The 27332-nt window shown below is 36.3% G+C and overlaps 2 protein-coding genes across 3 annotated transcripts in view; both read right to left on the reverse strand.

The window, feature by feature from the left end:
• Positions 1–2867: 2867 nt before the first annotated feature.
• LOC121384011 (glutaredoxin-C8-like) lies at positions 2868–5206 on the reverse strand. The gene is made up of 2 exons (XM_041514147.1): positions 4924–5206; positions 2868–3240 (listed from the first exon to the last, which is right to left on the reverse strand). The coding sequence occupies exons 1-2, from the start codon at positions 5140–5142 to the stop codon at positions 3142–3144; spliced, it is 318 nt and encodes a 105-aa protein (XP_041370081.1). The 5' UTR covers positions 5143–5206; the 3' UTR covers positions 2868–3141.
• A 4363-nt stretch (positions 5207–9569) lies between these two features.
• Positions 9570–27332, reverse strand: part of LOC121384228 (procollagen galactosyltransferase 1-A-like) — a 29649-nt gene continuing 11886 nt past the window's right edge. For both annotated transcript variants that reach the window (XM_041514513.1, XM_041514512.1), the window contains exons 8-14: positions 25180–25256; positions 22567–22673; positions 19857–19931; positions 17388–17445; positions 16637–16764; positions 14536–14739; positions 9570–13174 (exon numbers count right to left, since the gene is read on the reverse strand). In XM_041514513.1, the coding sequence (XP_041370447.1) occupies positions 12991–13174; positions 14536–14739; positions 16637–16764; positions 17388–17445; positions 19857–19931; positions 22567–22673; positions 25180–25256 (833 nt within the window). In that variant the 3' untranslated portion in view covers positions 9570–12990. The remainder of the gene's footprint in view (positions 13175–14535; positions 14740–16636; positions 16765–17387; positions 17446–19856; positions 19932–22566; positions 22674–25179; positions 25257–27332) is intronic.

Here is a 27332-nt window from a genome sequence, read left to right on the forward strand (position 1 = left end):
TTTGTTTTGGTGTTTTTTTTGGTGTGTGTGTGTGTGTGTGTGTGTGTGTGTGTGTTTTGTTGTTGTTGGGGTTTTTGATGGGTTTTTGTTTACCCGTTGTTGATAAATACCGTCTTCAACATATGTTAGAAATACCACTAGACTTGTGACTGACTGCTCCACGGTGATAATAGACAATAATACATAAGTGGCCGTTAGATACCATTTATCACACAACGAGTTGTTATAAAATGTATCTAACGAGCGAAGGCGAGTTTGATACGTTTTTAAATAACGAGTTGTGAGCTAAATGGTATCTAACGGACACGAATGTATTATTCTATTTCTTACATATCCTCAAAACCCAGAGTTTAAGCAAATTGTAACATCTTTATCGACTAAAAGATATTTACAACCCTTTACACTTGTAGCTGCCTTACATGTCACAGACACATGATTGCCAGGTTAACTCTACGTCACAGTGTAATCGATTTCCAACGTGCTGTTTTTTTTATTGGACGTATGGCATTGGTGCGTAAACAACTATGTGTTATCAAAAATAACACACGGTGTTCTGACCAACGAGTGTGTAAGAAAATAAAATAAGGACGATCGAAATTGATCGTTCTGTGACGTGTAAGTTAACGTGAAACTGATTACTGTGTGACGCGTAAGTTAATGTGAAAGTGATTACTGTGTGACGTGTAAGTTAACGTGAAAGTGATTACTGTGTGACGCGTAAGTTAACATGAAACTGATTACTGTGTGAATAACTTCAGTTTTAACGTATGAATATAATTAAATTCCTTTTTAACAGTGCAAATATACTCTTCAAAAAAAAAGTAGGGGAACCTGAAATATTAATGTTAATATCAACTATTAGACCGAACATACGTTTTGACCACAGACATCCTAGTAAAGAACGTTCAGGTCTGTTTATCAACACACCAAAACACATTCCATAGTTTGCATATGCATCACACAGTTGCCCCATACACGTGCGTGGGGTGTCATTCTCAATTTTGACAATTTCCAGGAAGGTCCATTAATTACTGTGGAACATTATTTCTGTCAATCCTTTTCATTCTGTTGATCATACAGTTGTTATTGTTTTGTTTTTAGTCATTGCGATTTACTAATAAAAAAACGTCAACTTTCAAATTTAACTTCTGACCCCAATCGTCCTTCAAGATTTTTGGTGGTCATAAAACCTACTGTAATACTGAATTACCGGTTGTAATGTTTGCCCAATTAATTCACTATTATCATATAACCATTGCCCACAGCTAATATACCTTACAATTTTGGAAATTGTAAATTCTTATTAGAGTTCCCCTACTTTTTTGTGAAGAGTATATAATATATTGGTTGGCTGTCTGAGGAAGATATAATACATGATAGTTTTTTTTAACTGGAATACACAGGGTGCGCTCCTTTCCTGGACATGTTCCAACTGTTCTGTCCTGGACAGCGAAAGGAACGATTTTGGAACAGGAAGTTACTTCAACAACATAGCTGCCTCTATTGCTGTGAATGAGCATTCGATCGTTTTAATTATTAAACATAAAATAAACGCTTTAACTTACACACTACAGTAAATCAGAATAACGATGTCGCCTCTTTGGCTGGTGGTTATGTTGTTTAACTAGTCCTTGTAATTTTTATACCTGCATTTGGCTAGCTAATTAGTAATTTCTGCTTCCCTGAAAAACAAAACTTGAATTCTCCGCCATCTTATCTTCTAGCTGCACAGATGTCATCTGCCATTGAAATCCATTTTAAATTGCCCAACTTCAAACGAAGATTGCCAATAGAACGGGTTCTCATTGGCACTAACAACATACACCATTGCGAACATACACTATATAAGCATTTATTTTCACTCCAAAATTGAGAACATTTCCGTCTCAGTTTTTTGCTACATGACCGCATCTGGCTGTAGTACCGGTCCGAACAGGTGGTTCATTAACCGATTCACCCCGGCTGTCTCCTGCGCTGTACACCCATGTCCCAAAAGGTCGATGCACAATATTACAAAATAACATGGGTAAAATACAGTCAGAAGGCTTACCATTAAACATGCATATTGTTTTAATTCTTGACCATTTCCTAGAAGTGAATATGTGAACCATAGCATGTGTCACAATTAGGAACTATAGTGGACCGTCATCAATGAACTCTCACCCGGAAGTGATCTGTGTAGTGAGACCCTAATGGGAAGAAAAATGTAGCGGGTTTCCTCTAAGACTATATGTTGGAATTACCAAATGTTTGACATCCAATAGCTTATGATTAATAAATCAATGTGCTCTAGTGGTGTCGAACAAAACAAACCTTTTTTTTTAACCCTCTCCGAAAAGGCCCGCCCCCCCCCCCCCCCCCTGTTGCGACAGTTATAATTTTATATTATGTTAATTTTCTTCTCTTTTTTTTACGATCCCCTCCAAACCTCCCCTAAAGTTCCAATGGCATTCCGCCTCATGTCATTGGGTCCTCCTGGATCCGCCACTGGGTAGCGACTAAAAATAAATTCAACTAATTAGATTGAAATTCAACCAGACTACTTGTGAAAAAATATCAGTGCATGCATGCAAGAAGTTCAAACCAGAAATACCATACAGGGCCGGATTTAGACCGGGAAGGGGGGGGGGGGGGGCGGGGCACTTCAGGTTCGAAGGCCTCTTAACATAGAAATTAAATTACATGACAAATAAAAAATTTAACTAATTTTATAATTATTATATTTTTTTTTAATAAAGGAAGTCCTTAGTCTTGGGGCCCCTCTGGCAGGGAAGCCTGGTGCAATTTCCCCCTTTGCCCCCTTATAAATCCGGCACTGATACCATACCAAGTTGTATAAAACACAAAGTTCCTGTAAGACACCAGAGACTTGTTTATTATTTTATTTTCAATATGTAAAGTCCTCTAAGTTTGTTTCATCTTTGTGATGAAAACAATTATAACATATTATACATTTTTAACGTTCAAAATATATGTACATGTATATATAAATAATTGGTAAGAAATGAATTCCACAAACAAAAGCCGTGTTTGTATATTGCTTATGTCTGTTTGGGTGTCTATACAATATATATTCTTAGACGATACTTCCATATCCTTGGACACACATCCTCGTTGTAGGGTTTACTGTAGTTTATAATATTATTGTTGTAAAATGTCCTTTAGTTTTCCCTCTTCATGGAGTCTCGGTATTTCCCGCCAACCGCCGATTGATTTCCCATTGACAAACAACTGTGGCACCTACAATATGAAAAAGAAATACAATTATTAGTTTTAGTCGATCACATAGTGTGTGGTGGGGGGGGGGGGGGGGGGGGGCCACCAAACAAACCCAGTCATTGTTTTAGCTTTTGTTCGGATTCCAGCTTAATTTTTTCTCTTCTTTTCTAAAAAATAATTTTCTCAAATTAGACTGGATTCGATCTGGAATGCTCAAAGACTGTTGTTGTTGTTTTTGTTATGGGTGGTATATTTTTAAAAAGCTTTTAAGATATTTCTTCAGCTTTTATTTTTTTAGTATCATTTCCAGGGCTGCTTGTACCTATAAACAATTTAATAACCATAAACTAATTGCCACAACCAGTGATAGCCTTTGAAGGGAACAACTCGGGCAACTAGCTGCGACCCACATGTTTAGCAAATGTGAAGTGAAGAAGTTAAGGTGATGGATCATTTCAGTCTTGCTATGCCATCACTTTTACCCCCACAACATGTTATATTTGCCTATCACCCATTAACACGACTTATACTGTGGGTGCCCCCACCCCCACCCCAATGTGAAAGTGTGGCTACGGCAATGCCCCCCCCCCCCCCCCCCCCCCACACACACACCGTGTCTGAGCAAGGCGGATATTTGGACAGTTATGACGCTCATAACTGTCCAAATGTTTGTCTTGTTCTCTTACGGTCAGAGTACTCGGGCTTTGTCCATTGGTACAATTCGTATATGCATTGCGTTTCTTATATTTTATGATTTCGAATTTATTACGTGCTATGTCAATTTAGGAAATGCCAGCATTAAAGTGAAATAAGACAAATATTACTTTCATTCAGCAAAACTGTTATAAATGTATTTTGATATCAACATTAAGAAATGGAAAAGAATATGCATAATACCTCAGAACATTTTGAACTACGGCCACTTAGTAAATATAGCATATATATGGCACAGATGACTAAGAACACCCCCCACACACACACCCCCCCCCCCAGCTTCCACCATATAGGCTACTCTTATCAAATAGCTGCAAGGGATATTTTATATGTACTTCCCCTTATAATATAGATATGACAGTACATATCATGGCATTTTATATATCACTGGTTGTGGTGGTGTGTGGGAAGTTCATATAAGGCAATCGATCCGATCGCAGCCACTACAACATATCAATAAGGGGAGGGGGGGGGGGGGGACTAGAGGTGACTCAGATAGCGAGCGCCTTACGACTAAGCTTACAGTAAGCCCCATAATAACAAGATTGACACACACTTTTAAGAAGAAAATGTTTTATTTAACGACGCACTCAATACATTTTATTTACTGTTATATGGCGTCGGACATATGGTTAAGGACAACACAGATATTGAGGGAGGAAACCCGCTGTTACCACTTCATGGGCTACACTTTTCGATTAGCAGCAAGAGATCTTTTATATGCACCATCCCAGTCAGAATAGCACATACCACGGCCTTCGGTGGACCAGTCGTGATGCACTGGCTGAAACGATAAATAGCCCAATGAGCCCACTGACGGGGATCGATCCCAAACCGACAGCGCATCAAGCGAGCGTTTTACCACTAGGCTACATCTCGCCCTACACACACTTTTAGTTAACGACTGTTTTACTTCATTATACTGACTGTACATGTTATTTAGCTACACCAAGGGAACATTTTACTTTATTATACAAACGTCATATATACCGATCTACTATCCGTAAGACAGAGAATCTGAAAATAGTTCTCAATCTGCGTGCAATCCTGGCGTCGCTCGATTTCCACAACTTCATAAGAATACCGCGGAAGGTTATACTCATCCAAAATCGCTACTGCTACTTTAGAATCAGGGCAGTATCTTTTTGTAAACAGCAAAACTTTCCTTTGTTCCAGTTTGGCGTTTACAAATGGCTCGGCACCCGCCATCGTATCAAAAGCAATAACAAACGTTATGCCATCATGGTAATTCCTTTGTTGACGCTAGCAACGCAATACTATTCGTACTTCTTTTAAAGATCATCATTGTTACCTCCCTTTGCGCTCGTGAACTAAATAGCGTATTAACACATTACTTAATGGTCCAAGGCGAATAGAACAGGCCCGTATCAATGAATAGTCATTTATTTCAAATATTACAAACATGTCTCCCCCCCCCCCCCCAAAAAAAAAAAAAAATTAATAATAAAAATTTTTTTAATAATAATAAAATTTTTAAAAAATAACAAAATTAAAAATACTCTTATTTTAACTACCAATATACTAAAATCCATTAGAAACGCATCAATGCAATAGCCCTTCTATACACATTGAAACTTCGTTTTCTCGATGTTGAAGCTTGTTCGATACAAGTTTGAGATATCGGTAATTCGAGTTAAACAAAATAATTATTGGTGAAAATTATTCCATGATACAATTTTTCAATATCGATATATCCTAATCTCGCAAGATAATAAAGGCTGAGATACGGTAATTTTATTTGTTTTACTGTATTCGGTGATGCAAGAAACGAACAAGACGACCTTCTGTTATACACAGTATTCCATTAATAAAACTTTTTTTTTTAACATGGACATAGGTCAGACGTGAATGTTACAAACGTTAATAACAAACTCGGTCAACCCATTTAGTGGAATACACTTTAGTGATGAGATCTGGTAAGTTAAAAGTTTGTTTTTGTTTAACGATACCACTAGAACACATTGATATATTAATCATCAGTTATTGGATGTCAAACATTTGGTAATTCTGACAGTCTTAGAGAGGAAACCCGCTACATTTTCCCATTTTTAGTACGGGATCTTTTACATGCACCATTCAACACAGGGTAGCACATACCATGACCTTTGATTTACCAGTCATGGTGCACTGGCTGAAACGAGAAATAGTCCAATGGACCCTCCGACAGGGATCGATCCTAGATCGACCGTGCATCAGTCAACCGCTCTTCCAGACAATTCTCAAAGTTATCTTAAAGGTACAATATCACTAAGACTCACGCCATAGCCAACACCGTTTTTAACGATATCATAGCGCTAAGATAACTACATAGATATGGGCCCCAAGGCTTCTAATGCTGATGGTTACAGTTTCCACCACATCTCATCTCAAATGTTTGATAGGCACAAGATCAGGAGACAGTGATGGCCATGATAGGCCAGATACAGGGGTGTCTCAAGCGGTACGGCTGTACTTTTTGGGCCAGGAACGTTTCTTTCTCTTCCTATGGCGCTCACATAGTATAGATCTCATCATATGTATCATGGGCGGATCCAAGGGGGGGTGGGGGGGGGGGGGACCAGGGGGACGCGTCCCCCCCAAAAATTGTTCAAGTGCCCTGAAAATGTCCAAGTGCCCTTTTTGTTTGTAGAATTTTTTTTTTTTTAAGTAAACAATAATTATATTGTAGATAAATGAAATCAAGATTTTCGTGTACATGCGCAAGCTTGCAGATATGTGTCTGTGTTATTGAGTCTCAATGGGGCCCCATTGAGGTTCTAACGCGAGTGACGCCAATTTACTTCATTATTGCTAGTATATTATGACGTAGAACTGTAGGAATTCATATTAATTGTAAATATCAAAACTTGTAGTAAGGTGCCCTTTTGACGAGTCAATGTGCCCTTCTTTTTTGGTCCCCCCACTAAAAATATTTCCTGGATCCGCCCATGTGTATTGTTGTCATGGCCGTACCATCGTTTACTTGCTTCCGACGCTTCTGAGATACTAATCAATGCCAATTAATGAACTCAAGGCCACTACAAAGGATCTTTATATATATACGTTTAAACACACTGAACAGCACAGGCCACCACTTTTAATACACCAATCATGAAAATGCTAGTTCTTGAATTTACAAACTTTTAAAGGTGAATTTAGCAGAAGCTTCGGTTGAAAAACAAAACAAAACAAAACTTAAGAAACAACAATTTATTAGTAATTTAGTAAACAGCACCATATGAAACTTGAATACAAGTTAAAAATATTTTCCCATTAGGGAAAGAGCATGGCAGTGTGACCAACTTCTGGATTTATTCATCTTGTGTGATGTGGTGTGGTGTCATGTAGTATCATGTGGAGTTATATGGTACAATCTTGTACTCTATGTTATAGGTCAGGTGTCATGTGGTCTTTCCTTTAGTTATGTGGTATTGATAAAAATTGAGGGGAAGACTCAATTTATTTTAAATGTTCCAATACTGAATTGTTTTCATTTGTTTCTAAAAAATGTTTGGTTTTTGTTTGGTTCTGTTTTCTTTCTTTCTTGTTTGTTTTTGATTGCTTTGGGATTTTTTTTTTTTTTTGGGGGGGGGGGGGGGGGGGGGGGAGGAGGAAGAGGGGTTAAAGTGGCCTCCTTAAAATCTATAAATGATTAATGCAGATACATTTTTTATTATAACCACACAATTTGACAGTTTCAGGTGTCATTCACCACAAATTAAACTAAAATCATTCATATTAGAATTTTTGAAATATGTGTACTACTTATTTAAATGTGCAATCTTATTTGTGTACAAAATATGTGTAATTTGAAGGACAGAAGGACCCAATCCATGTGATTATACTCATAAATAAATTCCAGGTTGGTTTTACATTTTGGTCACTATAACAGAGGTGGATCCAGGGGAGGGGGGACCAGAGGACCCATCCACCCTAAAATTATTCAACTGCCTCTTTTTTTCTCACTTTCAAAACAAATCATCAGGTTACCCTTTTCACTTCTATGTGCCCTTTTCCCTTAGTCCCCCCCCCCCCCCCCAACAAAATGTCCTGGATCTGCCCCTGTAACACAAACAAATACAATGTACGTAGTATTTTATGTGTAAAAATAATACTAATAAATGGACGATTACACAGTGTACTTAATTGAACAGAATTATTACATATATTATATACTGTAAATCTATACTACATCATACAAATACTGCGAGCGATCAACAAGTCTTTTCCTTAACTTACACAAAATCTTATTTATTCCTGTAAAGATGACATCCTGCACTGCCAGCATTTGTTAAAATGGCAATAAGTGAAATCAACAAGAACTTTGACTGAATATGCATTGCAACATCAGGTCTGTAGTAGGATTTTTAAACGGGGTTGTGTGAATTCCTTGTGATGAGACCTATAATGGCTAAAAATATTTTAAAAAACAAACGTACATTTACATAACTTTATCTAAATTTGATAGGAAAAATGTGGACCTTTGGTAATTTGAGGAGGGGTGGTAGTGGTGGTATGCACCTATTGCACCCCCCTGTGTACAGGTCTGAACATAGTGGACTCTGTCAAAACTGGATTCACCAAGGACTGACAGAATGAGTTAGTGTACACAAAGACATATTCTACTTGGAATTATCGTTCTTGACAAATATGTACCTGTACTGGTATTAGGATTTTTTTTTAAATCTGAAATTTTTAAAGTCTACTCAACAATTATGCACATCTATGATAGTAAGGACAAAGAATAACATTTTAACAAGCATTCTGAGAGTACTGCTAAAACAATACATGTCCACTACTGGACAATACATTTTCGTACCTCCTTATTTCAAGGGCCATAACTTTGTGAAATGTGGGTAACTCGCCACGAACGTTAAACATGATCTGTAACAGTACAGGGTTAGCTCTGGGTGTGTAGAACACTTAGCCAAATTATCTATTAAATTTCAAAAACTGCAGAAACCCACCATTATTTTACACAAAATATCAATCATTATACGAAATTCTTTTGCCGAATTAAATTAAAATTTGCCAGTTGTGTTTAAAATTCGCAATTGGCGAATTTGGCAAGTGCCAGAGATAGCCCTGCAGTACATGATAAAACTGCACACACAATTTCAGCTCAGTATCTCAAAACATTGTGTATTAACATGAGGAAAACTATATATGGGACAGACAGTCGCACACACTAAGACAGGACTAATAAATTCTACTCTAGTGTTAATTTAATTAACAATTTTAATTTCTGTATGATTCATTCATTTCAACTTATTTTTGTGCTTATATCCAATTAAAGTTCAAGCACGCTGTCCTGGGCACACACCTTAGCTATCTGTACAGAACAGTGGGTTAGTGGTTAGTTGGTTAGTGGTTAGTGAAAGAAAAGAGGGTGTAGTGGTCTTAGTCGTACCCACTGAGTCATTAAAACTCGCTCTGGGTTGGAGCCGGTACCGGACTGTGAACCCTATACCTACCAGCCTGTAATCCGATGGCTTAACCACTGCACCACCGAGACCAGTTTTCTGTAAGAAACATGTGACTGCATTAACCAGAAGTACAAGAATAAACACATGCTCACAGAACAGTAATTATCCAATCATGTTGATTATAACCAAATCTAATAATGGTACACTGAGTAAGTTGTGAGTAAGTTTATTCAATCAGATTGAATTTATTTAGATGTACACTATTAGCAATTATGTCAAGTATATTGGCTACAACAAAATGAATGAACACATATTTAAAAACACCCCAGCATGAAAATTGCTTAGAACAGAATCCACGAAAAGTTTTGCTGTTGTATTTCTTCAAAATCAAAGTAATTGCAAATTTCTGCCATTTCACACTATTTTGTTGTTCACAAAATATTCTAGATCTACAGTATGTATGCATAATACAAAATAAGAAAAAGAATGTTTAAGTGCATGCCCTATATACATAAATGTACCTAAATACTGTTATTTTTATATATTTTAAAAATACATATATTATGTATGCTGAAGATTAAACTATTCATCCTGGAATAATTGTAAATGGCAATTCCAGATTCATATGATTAGTAAAGTGAGACATGGTCTATACTTGGCCCAATAGAACAAAATTCATCCTACCAAATATTTTGAAAGACATGGCAAAATGAAACATGTTATATGGCACATTGTATATGATCCATGAGTGATATAAATACAGTCAATGGAGAACAATAGTAAGCACATCTAAAAACAACATAAAGCTAATTAAAAGCATAGCATAAACACAAAGCAGAAATGAATATTCACATTAAAACTTTTCAAAAAAAAACAACCCTAAGAAATGGTACTTGGTGCAATATATTAAGCTTCTTTTTTCCCATTAATTTGTGAGTTTTGTTTGTTACTAGGATATATTTGTTTAATTTTGAATTATATTTTTCTCTTAAATTTCAGATAACACAATATTTATTCATGCAAGACTTTAAAAAAGGAAGCAGATGTATTAAAAATAGTTATTAAATAAAAATTAATTTTTAACGTTTTACTGTTTTTTCTTTTCCCAATCACTGATGGATCATTAGTAAAAGTACTTCTTATATTTTCATTTGACAGAATAAAAAAAAACAATATCTTTATAAATGCTTGGCAAAATTTCTCTAGGACAAAGGTTATAGTGTGTTTTACTTCCAATATTAAACTGAAAAATTCCATAATTAAATACGGTATCAAAATGTTCTACATGTTAACTTGATAAAGATTCAAATAAAAATAGACGATGTTTGTGAAATTAAGCTAAATTCTTCAGCGCTACTGGGTCATAGTAAATTTCAAAGATAAAAAGACATTTGAAAGAGAGCTAATAATACTGATAGCTAGTAGTAATGATTGTAATATTATGATTAATGTATGGCCAATTTCGATTAGCTTTGCATTCCTTTATCTCACATTTTTACTGAAAGGTATACAGTTGTAATGTAAGTTTCTAATTGCTGTATCTATACTAACATCTAAAATACACACGTACCACATACCGTAATAATACACATTCAGTACAAATGAGCGACTACAAAAATTTAAAACCATGGGTTGTTATCAAGTAATCACGGTTAAATTCACAAAATTATAAAAATAACAGCATTTCTTTATAATTACAGTTGTGATCATATATATATTTTTTAAAAACCACTACATATTTAAAAGAATTTAGCACCTTTGCACTTTTGACAGCTCAAAAGAGTGAGTTTTTGTCATTCATAAATACAGTCTTGTAAATATGTGGGTAACGTATTCCAGCAAGTCCAGTACTGAGCCGACTCAAAGCTCACTCCTGCAGGATCTACTATTACTGGTACAACAAAATGTTTGTACATTAACAATATAAAATGTCAAATCAGATTTAAAAATCAATGCCCTTCTGACAACTACTGTCCAATGAATGAATGTAAAAAATTCAATTAAAGCTTTAACAATCATACAAGAGCTATTCTATTTTTGGCACAAAATAATAAAGTCATTGGAAAAGATCACTGACAGACATAAGACATGATATTACCACAGGTTAAGCAGACATTTGGGGCAGGTTAAAATATCCTGAATGGACGGATGCATGCTCAATCAATCATCAGATGAATAGAATAGCAAAAGAGTTGAGACCTAACTACATAACAAACATGTAGCACTCTCGAAGAAAAACTATGCCTTTATTACTGAAATAAGCATAGCATGGATTTCAGACGAAGATATAATGATTGTACTCAGGAAGCAAGACCACAGAACTGGTCCAAACACAAAATAGTATATGATTATATATGTAAGATTTATGAAATAACTAACAAGCTACAAGTAATTACAGATTATCTGTTCCAGGATAGTGAATGTTGTAAACCTCAACCTTTGGGGGTTTTAAAATTATAATTCCTTTAGCCATTATGTCACATAGCTCTACATGCATTAAATGATGTAATACATGTGACATCATGGCATACATGTAACTTGACATCGTGGCATACATGTAACTTGACATCATGGCATACATGTAACTTGACATCATGGCATACATGTAACTTGACATCATGGCATACATGTAACTTGACATCATGGCATACATGTAACTTGACATCATGGCATACATGTAACTGTATTCTTTTTACAGCCAAATATTTACAATACCAAATACGACTGTGACAACCTTAGTTTTATTGTCCTATATATTTAAAGCCGCTTGTTATGAAAATACACCTTTCATGTTTACAAATAAAATTAGTAAAAAAGAATTCCAGCAAATCTCTGTAGATCATATAACGTATCTATTACAGACATATGAATGAAAAAACTGACTGAATGAAAGTGAAGTACCAGCCATAACAAACAAACCACCAAAGTCATTATTAAGCCAGCCAATTCGTGGTTCTCGAACCAATCTGCATACTGTGTAGTTATTCAAAAAACATTACCTCGATTATTTTACCCATATGGGTAATAATAATAAAGCACTGTTTAACATTATAAACAGGCTAAAAGTGAAAATCTAAAAATATCACATTCTGTGACCAAATTGAGGACTTTCATTTACATTGCATGTTTCATGGGTTTTTTTAAAAATGTAAAAACAATATAAAAACTGCTTTAAAATACAAAATCGCATTAACAAAGGATACTATTTGTATAGGCCATTTTTTTCACAAATCAAAGATAATTTGTTTAACTACAACAAAACAAATCTTTAATACCAGGTCTCTCAGCAAGAGATAAGCAGTTGCTCACACTCACCTCATACTCACTCAAAGATGCAGAGTGGTGAGTGTTTCCATACTAATTTTTCATCATGTTGCTGTAATATTTACTACACTGATGCTTATTTCTAAGATGTGATGTACTACTCTCCACATTTCAAATTTCTCCTGCTTATAGTTATCGGGAGATCATTCCAACACTGGATTGCCCTACTGCTGTTTTGAAATGGAGAGGCCTGAAATTTGACTTCTGAATTTTTCAACAACAAAAACATTGTAATCAGATGGCTAATGGAGATCAACATTGACAGAGACAGAGAAAATGTGGATAAAACGTATCAAACTTTTTGGAATTAGAGTTCATCTTTAATATCACTGAATCCAAAGTCGAGTTGGTCTTCTAGAGGAATGACGGACGAGTCTTCTGTGTCAGACACGTAGTTTGGCTCGCCGGTGTAATGAGTTGGATACACTAGCAGAGGTTCAGCAGAAATACCAACCAAGTTCCTGGGCGAAAAATACTGCTTCCATGACTTTCTAAAAAAACAAATTGTTACAAAAAATAAGTAATAAATAAATGAATAATGCAGTTTGAATTGTTGCCCCTATTAATTCACAGAAAAAACAAGCCCAGAACTTGAGAACAGTGGTTACCAACATTCTTTATTCTGCAGACTAGCTATTCACATTATTAAACTGATGTGAATGGCTCTTAACATTTCTGTCATGTTGGTCTATTATATTCTAGCATAAATAGAAGATACTCCCAGTGTCTCTTGTGATATCATAATTTATCAGCACGAGTTGATAAAAGTATGAAATCCGAGTGCTGATAAATTATGATATCACAAGACACTCGGGGAGTATTCTTTTTATCATTCATTATCATTCCATTCATTTGCGTAAATTGTAAACAATGTCAGTAATGTGAGTTGAATGTCACTATATTTGGCAGCGGTAGACTCGTTAACTAGTAGAATGACAGTGGTGGGCAGGTACATCACTAATGATAGGTTTTGCACTGAAGCATACACAGTGACGTAACAAAAGAAGAGATATCTCCTAGGAGAATATCGCAGGAGATATCGCAAATTATAGTGCCAGCGATATCTCCTACAAAATCCTTTAATGGATAATAATTTTTTTTAGTTTGTTTTGTTTAAAAGGAGTTTATTTTGTTTAACTACATCACTGGGGCACATAGATTAATTAATCATCGGTTATTGGACGTCAAACTGGTAATTCTGACACATTGTCATCAGACGAAACCCAATACATTTTTCCTAATGCAGCAAGTTTTTTTTATATGCACTTTCCCACAAACAGTTGTGATGCACTGGTTGAAACGAGAAAACATAAATCAGTTGAATGGATTCACTGAAGTGGTTCAATCCTGTGACGCAAACACATCAAGCGAGCACTCAATCGACTGAACTAAATCCTGCCCTAATATAACAATTAATACATAACACGACAAACTTGAATCACTCAAAGAGCAGAGAATTACGGAATGAAGAGCGTTTTTTTGTGAGAGGTCAGATAAGGAAGGAAATGTTTTCTTTAACAACACATTCAACACATTTTATTTACGGTTATATGGCGTCGGACATATGGTTAAGGACCACATAGATATTGAGAGAGGAAACCTACTGTCGCCACTTCATGGGCTACTCTTTTCGATTAGCAGCAAGGGATCTTTTATATGCACCATCCCACAGCCTTTATTACACCAGTTGTGGAGCACTGGCTGGAATGAGAAATAGCCCAATAGGTCCACCGACGGAGATCGATCCTAGACCGACCGCACATCAAGTGAACGCTTTACCACTGGGCTACATCCGGCCCAGGTCAGATAACTGCATGAAAGTAAAGCTGTATGCTGTGTGTGCAGCACTTACTCGGGGTGTTTATTGAACATGATGGGCAGGTACTCGTCGACGGGCAGCATCTTGACGAGGGGGTTCTGTGCGATCAGCTTGCGGGCTCCGTCCAGTGTTAACAGGTAGCTCAGCGTCCAGTACGAGTAGTGTGGCCAGCACAGGGTGTTCGTACCTTGGATCATGGCTTCTTCACTCGGACGCAGTCGCTTACGACCCAGATAACTGTAAACAATTCAAACAGTTCACATTTTATACGACCCAGGTAAAGTAAACAGTTCACATTTTATACATGGTGTGTTTGTTTACGACCCAGGTAACTGTAAACAGTTCACATTTTATACATGGTGTGTTCGTTTACGACCCAGGTAACTGTAAACAGTTCACATTTTATACATGGTGTGTTCGTTTACGACCCAGGTAAAGTAAACAGTTCACATTTTATACATGGTGTGTTCATTTACGACCCAGGTAACTGTAAACAGTTCACATTTTATACATGGTTTGTTCACTTACAAACCAGGTAACTGGAAACAGTTCACATTTCATACATGGTTTGTTCACTTACGACCCAGGTAACTGTAAACAGTTCACATTTTATACGACCCAGGTACAGTAGACAGTTCACATTTCATACATGGTTTGTTCACTTACGACCCAGGTAGCTGTAAACAGTTCACATTTTATACGACCCAGGTACAGTAGACAGTTCACATTTTATACATGGTTTGTTCAATTACGACCCAGGTAGCTGTAAACAGTTCACATTTTATACATGGTTTGTTCACTTACAAACCAGGTAACTGGAAACAGTTCACATTTCATACATGGTTTGTTCACTTATGACCCAGGTAACTGTAAACAGTTCACATTTTATACGACCCAGGTACAGTAGACAGTTCACATTTTATACATGGTTTGTTCAATTACGACCCAGGTAACTGTAAACAGTTCACATTTTATACATGGTTTGTTCACTTACGACCCAGGTAACTGTAAACAGTTCACATTTTATACATGGTTTGTTCACTTACGACCCAGGTAACTGTAAACAGTTCACATTTTATACGACCCAGGTACAGTAAACAGTTCACATTTTATACATGGTTTGTTCAATTACGACCCAGGTATCTGTAAACACTTCAAACAGTTCACATTTTATAAATGGTTTGTTCAATTACCACTCAAGCAACTGTAAATAGTTAAAACATTTCAGACTTTAATCTTATTCTCTTATGACCCAGGTAACTGTAAATAGTTAAAACATTTCAGACTTTAATCTCATTATCTTATGACCCAGGTAACTGTAAACAGTTCAAACAGTTTACATTTTATACATGGTTTGTTCAATTACCACTCAAGCAACTGTAAATAGTTAAAACATTTCAGACTTTAATCTCATTATCTTATGACCCAAGTACTTGTAAATAGTTTCAAACATTTCATATTTTTAACATGGTTTATTCACTTACAACCCAAGTAACCACATGTAGTTTAAACATTTCACATTTTATACATGGTTTATTCACTTACAACCCAAGTAACCACATGTAGTTTAAACAGTTCACATTTTATACATGGTTTATTCACTTACAACCCAAGTAACCACATGTAGTTTAAACATTTCACATTTTAAACATTGTTTATTCACTTACAACCCAAGTAACCACATGTAGTTTAAACATTTCACATTTTATACATGGTTTATTCACTTACAACCCAAGTAACCACATGTAGTTTAAACAGTTCACATTTTATACATGGTTTATTCACTTACAACCCAAGTAACCACATGTAGTTTAAACATTTCACATTTTAAACATGGTTTATTCACTTACAACCCAAGTAACCACATGTAGTTTAAACATTTCACATTTTAAACATGGTTTATTCACTTACAACCCAAGTAACCACATGTAGTTTAAACAGTTCACATTTTAAACATTGTTTCTTTACTTATGACCTAAGCAACTGTAAATATTTATACATTTCAGAATTTAATCTCAGTCTCTTGTGACCCAGGTACCTGTAATTAGTTCAAATATTTCACATTTTAAACATGCTTTATTTACTTATGACAAGTATCTGTAAATAGTTAAAACATTTCACATTTTAAACATACATGAGTTCCCATTGTGGAATATATGTATCAGCTTCATGCAACATCTTCTGCAATTTGTGGCGAAACTGTGGCTCAAATCTGACATCGTCTTCGAAAAAAAGCACTCTTTTCAAATTCTTGCTGATCATCTAAAATCATAAACAAACAAAACAAATAAAAATTCTGTGGCAAGTGAAGTTTATTGTGGGGTCGAGATGCACTCATCTGGAAAATGTATTGAAAAAAAAAAGAAATACATTTTTACTTGAGTGAGGTGGGTTCAAGCCCCAAAAATCTCACCCTTCACCTTGGTAAGAATTTAAAAAAAATTGTTTTCAACATTTCTATTCACTGTGAATATAAGTACATGAGCTCATTTGACAGTGTGACCCAAAAGGCCAACTTTTTTCTTCCCATGAGGGTTCTACGGTAGGAAGGAAGGAAGGAAGGAAATGTTTTATTTAATGAAGCACTCAAAATGTTTTATTTACAATTATATGGCATCAGACATATGGTTAAGGACCACACAGATATACAGAGAGGCAGAGTTCGACAAATCCACTAGCCCGACGCCCATGGCTAGTGGTTTTTAAGTTCTGGCTAGTGAGAAACGCAAAACCACTAGCCCGCATTAAAACTTAAATAACTGTTATATTAAGTTCATTTATTGTTGTTTTGTACCATTAAAAATTGTTAGTTTCCTGTACAATTGAAAGCAGTATTTCCAACACCAGTTAAAGAACATTTTAGTAAAAGATGTTAGTTTACTTACTTCTTGCCATAAAAAATAATGGCTAAGAAAACAACCAATTTCACCCATTGTTAATGCCCTGGAAAAAAAAATAGTATAAATAAAATATGTGAATGATAATTGTTAAATTTAGCAATATCTTAGAAAAAGCACATGCTTATAAAAAAAAAACACGAATGACATATGTCAACAGTGTAAAGTTGCCTGTTAAAACATCCGTGACAAAATCAGTATTTCCAAGAAAAGTCTTGAAAAATAATTACAAGACCACAAAATACAGATTCTTTCAGTAATTTTATGCTTCAGTCTACAGGTTCTCTAGATGTTACTAAATAGATTCACCAGGCATGTTCACAGTGGATTTACACATGGTTTAAGAGGTAACATAGGTTTCTAAAATTATTTCGACTGTTTTTACATTATATACCTTTGGACATGGACACAAAAAGCAGAACAATGAAACATATGGAACCAAATGAATGAATATTTAACAACACCCCAGCACGAAAAATACATCGGCTATTGGGTGTCAAACTATGATAAATGCAAAAATTAAGTGATGAACAACATCAATATAAAACTGAAAGAGGTGAATTAAAACTCAATGTAAAGGACTGTGCAAAATATACAAATAACACAAGATAGATCAAATTAAAATTTAGAATAAAATTCAGTATCACAAAAAAATTGCAACAGAAGTTCAGGATTAGCGAAATGATTCCGTCATATTTCTTCTACCAAATATATATTTCCTCGTTTCCTACAAAGAACCAAGATCTACAGTTATAGAATGAAGCAAATGGCTGATAACAAACAAAACCACAAAACTTGTTTAGTAGACTGAACACAAAACATGATTGTGTAACATGCTATAATAAACAAATAACAGAAATGTCAATGCCGTCAACAACATTTAGATATAACTTTTAAGCAATGAATACTCATGAGAAAAACTGTTCCAGGAAAACACAGTGAGAAATTTACACAAAGAAAAGTGGGGAGATAACTTATAAAATCAGGAAACATATGACTACAAACCATCGTCAATACAAGAACATAGATCATATGCAGTTATAAGACATAAAAACAGCTCTAAATAACAAACCATGCTTTGAATATCTTGTGATATCAGAAAGCCGTAGACCTTTTATAGTAAAGTTTTATTTAATGACGCCACTAGAGCACACTGTTTTATCTTATCATCGGCTATTGGACATCAAACATATGGTCATTCTGACAGTGGGTTTTTTAGAGAAAACCCGCTGTCGCCACATAGGCTACTCTTTTACAACAGGCAACAAAGGATCTTTTATTTGCACTTCCCACAGGCAGGATAGCACAAACCATGGCCTTTGTTGAACCAGTTATGGATCACTGGTTGGTGCAAGTGATTTACACCTACCCACTGAGCCTTGCGGAGCACTCACTCAGGGTTTGGAGTCGGTATCTGGATTAAAAATTCCATGCCTCGACTGGGATCTGAACCCAGTACCTACAAGCCTGTAGACCGATGGCCTAACCACAACGCCACCAAGGCCGGTAGACCTTTTACAGAGACATTGTTATTAATTTTGATTTTAAGACATTTTTTAAAATCCAGCCATATACTACTACAATGCAAGGACAATTATTTAAGTAATGGTTCATGAAGATTTAAAAAATTCATAACCACCTTTCACAGGAATAAAAATGATCTAGCTGGAAGAGCATGCCATCCTTTCAGTGTTATAACTTCCATATCTTCGGCTACGTCAGAATAGTGTACACAGTTACATCATGCCTACAAACAACCAGCAGTCTATTCAGTGTTAGGACTTGCATATCTTCGGTTACATCAGAATAGTGTACCAGTTACATCATGACCAGACAACCAGCAGTCCATTCAGTGTTATGACTTGCATATCTTCGGTTACATCAGAATAGTGTACCAGTTACATCATGACCAGACAACCAGCAGTCTATTCAGTGTTATGACTTGCATATCTTCGGTTACATCAGAATAGTGTACACAGTTACATCATGCCCACAAACAACCAGCAGTCCATTCAGTGTTATGACTTGCATATCTTCGGTTACATCAGAATAGTGTACCAGTTACATCATGACCAGACAACCAGCAGTCCATTCAGTGTTATGACTTGCATATCTTCGGTTACATCAGAATAGTGTACACAGTTACATCATGCCCACAAACAACCAGCAGTCCATTCAGTGTTATGACTTGCATATCTTCGGTTACATCAGAATAGTGTACCAGTTACATCATGACCAGACAACCAGCAGTCCATTCAGTGTTATGACTTGCATATCTTCGGTTACATCAGAATAGTGTACACAGTTACATCATGCCCACAAACAACCAGCAGTCCATTCAGTGTTATGACTTGCATATCTTCGGCTACATCAGAATAGTGTACACAGTTACATCATGCCCACAAGCAACCAGCAGTTAGATCATGCACACATGCAATTAAGAAAGCTGTAATTCACCTTCCGTTGTACGGATCAGAGTACCCAGGCAGCATGTCAACATTCAGACTATCTAGATAGGTGTCGTTTAGCTCCCTGAAATATACAAAGTTTCTTTTATTTAATGACATCACTAGAGCACATTGATTAATCATCAGCTTTCTGGATGTCTAACACATGTTGTAACTCTGACACAGTCTTCAGAGGAAACCCACTACATTTTTCCATTAATAGCAAGGGATCATTTATATACTTCCGACAAATAGCAGCCTTTCTGTATGAAAATAATTTGAGGGTATGTAATGACAACAAAACAGATCATAAGTGCCCCTTCAAGGTGGTTATGGTTTTGAAAATACTGTTTTAAATCGGACACTGCATTTCATCTACTTTTTAAAATTTTAAACAGCAGTTCTCTTACTATAATCCTTCTAAAAATTATAAAAATGTATCCATTAATTTCCAAGATTTTAGGGTACATAATTGTACCCATTGTACCATCTGGCAGAAACCATGGACACTGTCATGGGACACTGGTTGGAATGGGGGAAAAACAATGGATCTGCCAAGGTGGTTTTGATCCTGTGAATTACACTTAACAATAAACAAAATGTGGTTAATAATAAAATCCCCAAACATTCACATTTTTACTTCACAGCTGTGTTTAACTGTGTGGTAATTGTGAGAGAAGAAAACCGATAGCTGTGAAGTTGACCACATCATCCATTTAACAATAAGGGGTCTTTTAAATGCACTTCCCACAGACAAGAGCACTTAACACAGCCTTTAACATGGCAGTCGAGCAGAAATGACTGGAACAAGAAAACCCCTAAATGGGTCTTTTAATCAAGGAGCTGTCCTCATTGAGAAAAAATTGAGAGGCGTAATTATTTAAGATTAATTAACATTTAAGATGTTACTACATTGACAGAGGTGCCAGGCCTTCATAAAATAAGAATCCCACCCCCCAAATAGGAATGTTATCAGTGATGGCACAGGAGCGCGTCTTTCGACATTTTAGTAAAGTCAAGTTCAAAGCCGTACCCAGTCGGCAAACATCGGGCTGTTCGGAAGACCAATTGCTAGACTGGTTTATTCTATATCGCCATGCTTACTATGCTCGCTATTCGAAATCCATAAGTTTAAAGAACAAGGCAGGAAACCAATCTATGATTGTTGACGGTGAAGCTGGAAAAACTTCCATTTTCCCGGTGTTAAAAACATTTGTGCCTTCCAAACAAAATACCAAATACACCAAATTACAATTTTCTTTCTAAAAATCGGAATTTCGAACAAGACAATCATAATAGCGTAATGTCTGCTTTAAATTTGTAATGATTCTGCCAAATTCATAATGGTTGGCATCTATGCGTTGAGCATCAATATTTAATCCTTTTGTAATGAATGAATGAATGAATGTTTAACGACACCCCATCACGAAAAATACATCGGCTATTGGGTGCCAAACTATGGTAATGCAAACAAATAAAGTGATGATCAACATCAATATAAAAATTCAAGATTTAAACAAAAACACAGTGTAAAGAACTGTGCAAAAACACAAATATCACAGATAGATACTGACTTTTACTCAAAACTTCAATGTTGTGTTGTATTGGCCATTCTCAAAGAGAATGATACACCCCTGCACCATGGTGAGGTTAATCCTTTTGTAGTATAATGGTTTGTTTTTAATTCACTTGTGAAGGGGAGCTAAAACTTATTCTCCTGAACTAGGTGAGTGATGGAGAGCCAGTGTGACAGCTCCCCTTAAACACTGAGGTCTGGAAAAGGATATATTGTAGGTCCCACAGCTCCAAAATGTTAGTGGAAAGGGTCAACTCACGTGCTGCCAGTAATAAACAGCGCTACACTACAGTAACATGCATTCTGCTTTTTCTTTTTCTTATCTTGGGTGACAAAAATTATGTAACAATGAAAACACTTAAATCATTCTCCACATTACATCTGGTAAACTAAACAGAAACTATAAAAATGTCGTTAATTTTAATGTATCTTTAAATAAAAAAACTAACAACACAATTTGGCCACTAAGAAAGATAATTAATAATGAAATATACTGATGGAAAGAAATAAGGGAACATATAAATAATAACATCAAATATTGACTACATCCAAAATCCTCATCCACAGCATCAGGAAGTTAACTATGTTAGTGGCAGTGAATACCACAGTACTGACATTCAGTCATACATTGCATCTCTGTATTTTACACAGACATAACTACTCTAGAAGTGAATTAAATTTTGTCTCCAATAACATGTATTCCCTTATTTCCTTCCATCAGTATACATTTAAAAATTTTTTTTATAATATCTCATGTCAAGACAGGCCAAAAACAATAAGCCTGCTGCCCAGATTGATGACAGTTATATATTTATAGGATATTAAACAAGCTTTCATTTTCTAACATGTTTATGTCCCGAGTAATATAATTTTCAACTGTCGCAAGTTTTAACAAGTGACAATGAAAATTATTTCACGAAGGACATAATAGTAGCGTGTTTAATATCCTATTTATTACACATAATTAATTTCAATTTATATCACTTAACTCATTTGATTAACGTTCCAGTACGGTTGTAATGCATCAAACATATGACATCATCATGATGACGTCGAAGTGTTACTGGATGTTCTAGTGGGACATGTCACTTTCATATTAACCAAGATATTTTTAACCATATCGGTAATAATAATAAAAACTTACTGTCCATCTACCGCATCTATGATCTTCGCATCTATACCAAGTTCATAGAGATTGTGTTTCATTCGAAAACGTCGTTCGGGTCGTCTAAGCAAATTGATCATGTACACCTGAGAAAAAAATAATTGATTTTAATTAACATGTCAACAACAGGTGACTTCTGTACTGGGAGGGGGGTACATATACTTAGTATTATGTAATAAATAAAAAACCTGCAGCTTATAGAGGAACAGCACAACAGCAATATAATAAGTTATATCTAATAATTACTTAATATACTCTTCAAAAAAAGAAACGCAAAAGGGTACAAATGGGTTATAACTCCGATTTTATGTTTCCTACCGGTTCATGCTTTGTGAATATAAGGTCATTGCATGTCCCAAACACATTCCCACGGTTACATTCGATAAAACGCAGCTACTGTACAATAAAGTTCCAAAATGTGAATATTCGCAAAAACGCAGCCATGTGCAAACCATGTCACCACTGCACGTGCGTTGTCTGCACGTGCAACATGAACACCGACAGTATAAAAGTGCAGGGTGTTCGCTTGCCTGGCCTCTGTATCTGGCCGACAGTTGACAATCCAGGACATGCCACGTCTCAGTGAACCGCAGAGAAACAATGCCATCGGCCGACTAGACGCAGGCGAATCCAGAACGGCCGTTGCCAGGGCATTCCATGTGTCCCCAAGCACCATCTCCAGACTGTGGGACCGTTACCAGCAACATGGATCAACACGTGACCTCCCTAGATCCGGTCGACCACGGGTCACTACCCCCGGGCAGGACCGCTACATCCGGGTACGCCACCTTCGGGAACGATTGACTACTGCCACCTCCATAGCCGCAGCAATACCAGGTTTGCGCAGGATATCCGACCAGACCGTACGGAACCGCTTACGTGAGGTAGGAATTCGTGCCAGACGTCCAGTTCGAGGTGTCATCTTAACACCACAACACCATCGACTCCGACTGCAGTGGTGCCAGATTCATCGACAATGGCCTCAACTGCGATGGAGACAGATGTGGTTCAGTGACGAGTCCCGATTTCTACTCCGACGTCATGATGGAAGATGTCGCGTGTATAGGCGTCGTGGTGAACGTTATGCGGCAAACTGCGTGCAGGAAGTGGACAGATTTGGCGGGGGTATTGTCATGGTGTGGGCAGCCATCTCACACACTGGCAGAACTGACCTGGTCCACGTGCAGGGCAACCTGAATGCACAGGGCTACATTGACCAGATCCTCCGGCCACACATCGTTCCAGTTATGGCCAACGCCAACGCAGTGTTCCAACATGACAACACCAGGCCTCATACAGCACGTCTCACAACGGCTTTCCTACAGAACAACAACATTAATGTCCTTCCTTGGCCATCGATATCACCGGATTTGAACCCAATTGAGCATCTATGGGACGAGTTGGACCGACGCCTCCGACAGCGACAACCACAGCCCCAGACCCTGCCCGAGCTGGCAGCAGCCTTGCAGGCCGAGTGGGCCACCATCCTCCGGGACGTCATCCGTACTCTGGTTGCTTCAATGGGCAGGCGGTGCCAGGCAGTTGTCAACACACGCGGAGGCCACACCCGGTATTGACTCCAGATGACCTTGACCTTGGTGGTGTGTCCTATCACTTACTCACAATGGACTAGAGTGAACTGTGAACAATCCTGCAACATTTGGTAATTATCGGACTCACCATTCAATAATTAAATCAATTCTCCAAATGTTACGACAATGTGGTTTTGCGTTTCTTCTTTTGAAGAGTATACTTATAATAAACCATTTTTAATTTTTTTAAATTATGGTAAAGTTAAAATGTTCCAATAGTGAAACCTTAAAAAAAAAAATCATATAAAAACTGCAACTTTTTCAAAAAATATCATTATAGTTATAGAAAATGATGGGTATTACTGTCGGTTTATATTTATTAAAGGTAAAAAAAAAACTTGTAAAATATATTAACATTTTGTATTAAACTAAAAGATTAATGTCCTCTAGTGTTTATTTTTGTTTAATGACACCACTAGAGCACAGTGAAACCCGCTATATTTTTTCTAATGCTGCAAAGAGAACTTTTATATATACCATCCCACAGACAGGATAGCAAATACCACGGTCTTTGATATATCAGTCATGGTGCACTGGTTGGAACAAGACATGTTTTTATTTAACGACACACTCAACACATATATGGTTACGGACCACACAGATTTTGAGAGGAAACCTGCTGTCGCCACTACATGGGCTACTCTTTCCAATTAGCAGCAAGGGATCTTTTATTTGTGCTTCCCACAGGCAGGATAGCACAAACCATGGCCTTTGTTGAACCAGTTATGGATCACTGGTCGGAGCAAGTGGTTTACACCTACTCATTGAGCCTTGCGGAACACTCACTCAGGGTTTGGATTCGGTATCTGGATTAAAAATCCCATGCCTCGACTGGGATCTGAACCCAGTACCTACCAGCCTGTAGACCGATGGCCTAACCACTACGCCACCGAGGCCGTTTACTGGCTGGAACAAGAAATAGCCCAATGGGCCCACCGACGGGGATCGATCCCAAACTGTGCTCTAGTGATGTCTTTGTATTAAACTAAAAGTAACAAACCTCATCAAGACCCAGTTTGTCTTGCGGAATAGGAGGTACGTATACGTGTGGAGAGACATACAGAGGAGGACCTTCCACTGAAAGAAAACAAGTAAAATCACTTATTGCTTTAATAACATAAAAGGCAATACATCATTATTCAGGGCAAGCTCTGGGTGAGCAGAAAAATTCGCCAAATCATCCATTTAAACTTCAAAAATGGCATAAACCCAGTTATTTTCTAATAAAATAACAATTATTACATTTATTTGCCAAATTAAAACAATTCACCAATTGTTTTTTGAATTCGCAATTGGCGAACTTGGCGAGCACCTGAGCTAGCCCTGTTATTATTAACCTTTCACCATTTCATGTGACATTTTAACATAGGATAGTCTAAAGGGAGATAATTTTCACTTAGCTTTTGGCATTTACATACACTTTTGAATATGTTGCTATGTTAACTTTATTTGACCTAAGGTCCTACAATGTTCACTGTATGTGGAAAATGTCCATATAGTAATGAGTGCAAAATTTCAAATATTAAAATTACTATCCCCATAATTTTTATCGAATTTAACATTAAGAAGGGTTGTCGCTTTTTGGGGGCCTATCAATATAACACATAAATACATTTACAAATATTTCTTCAATGATTAGAAGTAGGCTGATGATTGTAGGTTTTAATTTTCCCCATTTTTAATTGCTATTTTTACTGCTAACAATAACAATATGTGTTAAGATGTCATGTGAAAATGGGTTTAAAGCAGCAAAATAGAACGGAGACTTCAGATGGATAACTCAACCTATACAGATCTTTAGCAAACCGGTTGCCAAGTACTTGTCCTATTTACAAAATAGCAACATGTTTCTTTTGATATTGAGACATTTTTTGACAGAATTGTTTTGGTTAATGTTTTGTATATTAATTAATACCACAATACCACTAATAAAAGTCATCTTGTGTGCTGTTAACAATGACTACAGAATTGTTTTGGTTAATGTTTTGTATATTAATTAATACCACAATACCACTAATAAAAGTCATCTTGTGTGCTGTTAACAATGACTACAGAATTGTTTTGGTTAATGTTTTGTATATTAATTAATACCACAATACCACTAATAAAAGTCATCTTGTGTGCTGTTAACAATGACTACAGAATTGTTTTGGTTAATGTTTTGTATATTAATTAATACCACAATACCACTAATAAAAGTCATCTTGTGTGCTGTTAACAATGACTACAGAATTGTTTTGGTTAATGTTTTTAACAATGACTACAGAATTGTTTTGGTTAATGTTTTGTATATTAATTAATACCACAATACCACTAATAAAAGTCATCTTGTGTGCTGTTAACAATGACTACAGAATTGTTTTGGTTAATGTTTTGTATATTAATTAATACCACAATACCACTAATAAAAGTCATCTTGTGTGCTGTTAACAATGACTACAGAATTGTTTTGGTTAATGTTTTGTATATTAATTAATACCACAATACCACTAATAAAAGTCATCTTGTGTGCTGTTAACAATGATTACAGAATTGTTTTGGTTAATGTTTTGTATATTAATTAATACCACAATACCACTAATAAAAGTCATCTTGTGTGCTGTTAACAATGATTAATACCACAATACCACTAATAAAAGTCATCTTGTGTGCTGTTAACAATGATTAATACCACAATACCACTAATAAAAGTCATCTTGTGTGCTGTTAACAATGATTAATACCACAATACCACTAATAAAAGTCATCTTGTGTGCTGTTAACAATGACTAAAGGAAGGAAACGTTTTATTTAATGACGTGCTCAACACATTTGTTATATGGGGTCACACAGATATTGAGAGAGGAAACCCACTGTCGCCACTTCATGGGCTACTCTTTTCGATTGGCAGCAAGGAATCTTTTATATGCACCATCTCACAGACAGGATAGTACACACCACAGCCTTTGTTACACCAGTTGTGGAGCACTGGCTGGCACGAGAAATAGCCCAATGGGTCCACCGACGGGATCATTCCTATACCGACCACGCATCAAGTGAACGCTTTACCACTGGGCTGCGTACCAGCCCATAATGATTAAAATGCAGATTATTGCGATTACAACTGCGATTACAGTTTGTAAATCTAAATTCTATTGTTGTTTAGCAAACAGA

The sequence above is a fragment of the Gigantopelta aegis genome, chromosome 10 (genome assembly GCF_016097555.1).
Source record: "Gigantopelta aegis isolate Gae_Host chromosome 10, Gae_host_genome, whole genome shotgun sequence".
NCBI classification, from domain to species: domain Eukaryota; kingdom Metazoa; phylum Mollusca; class Gastropoda; order Neomphalida; family Peltospiridae; genus Gigantopelta; species Gigantopelta aegis.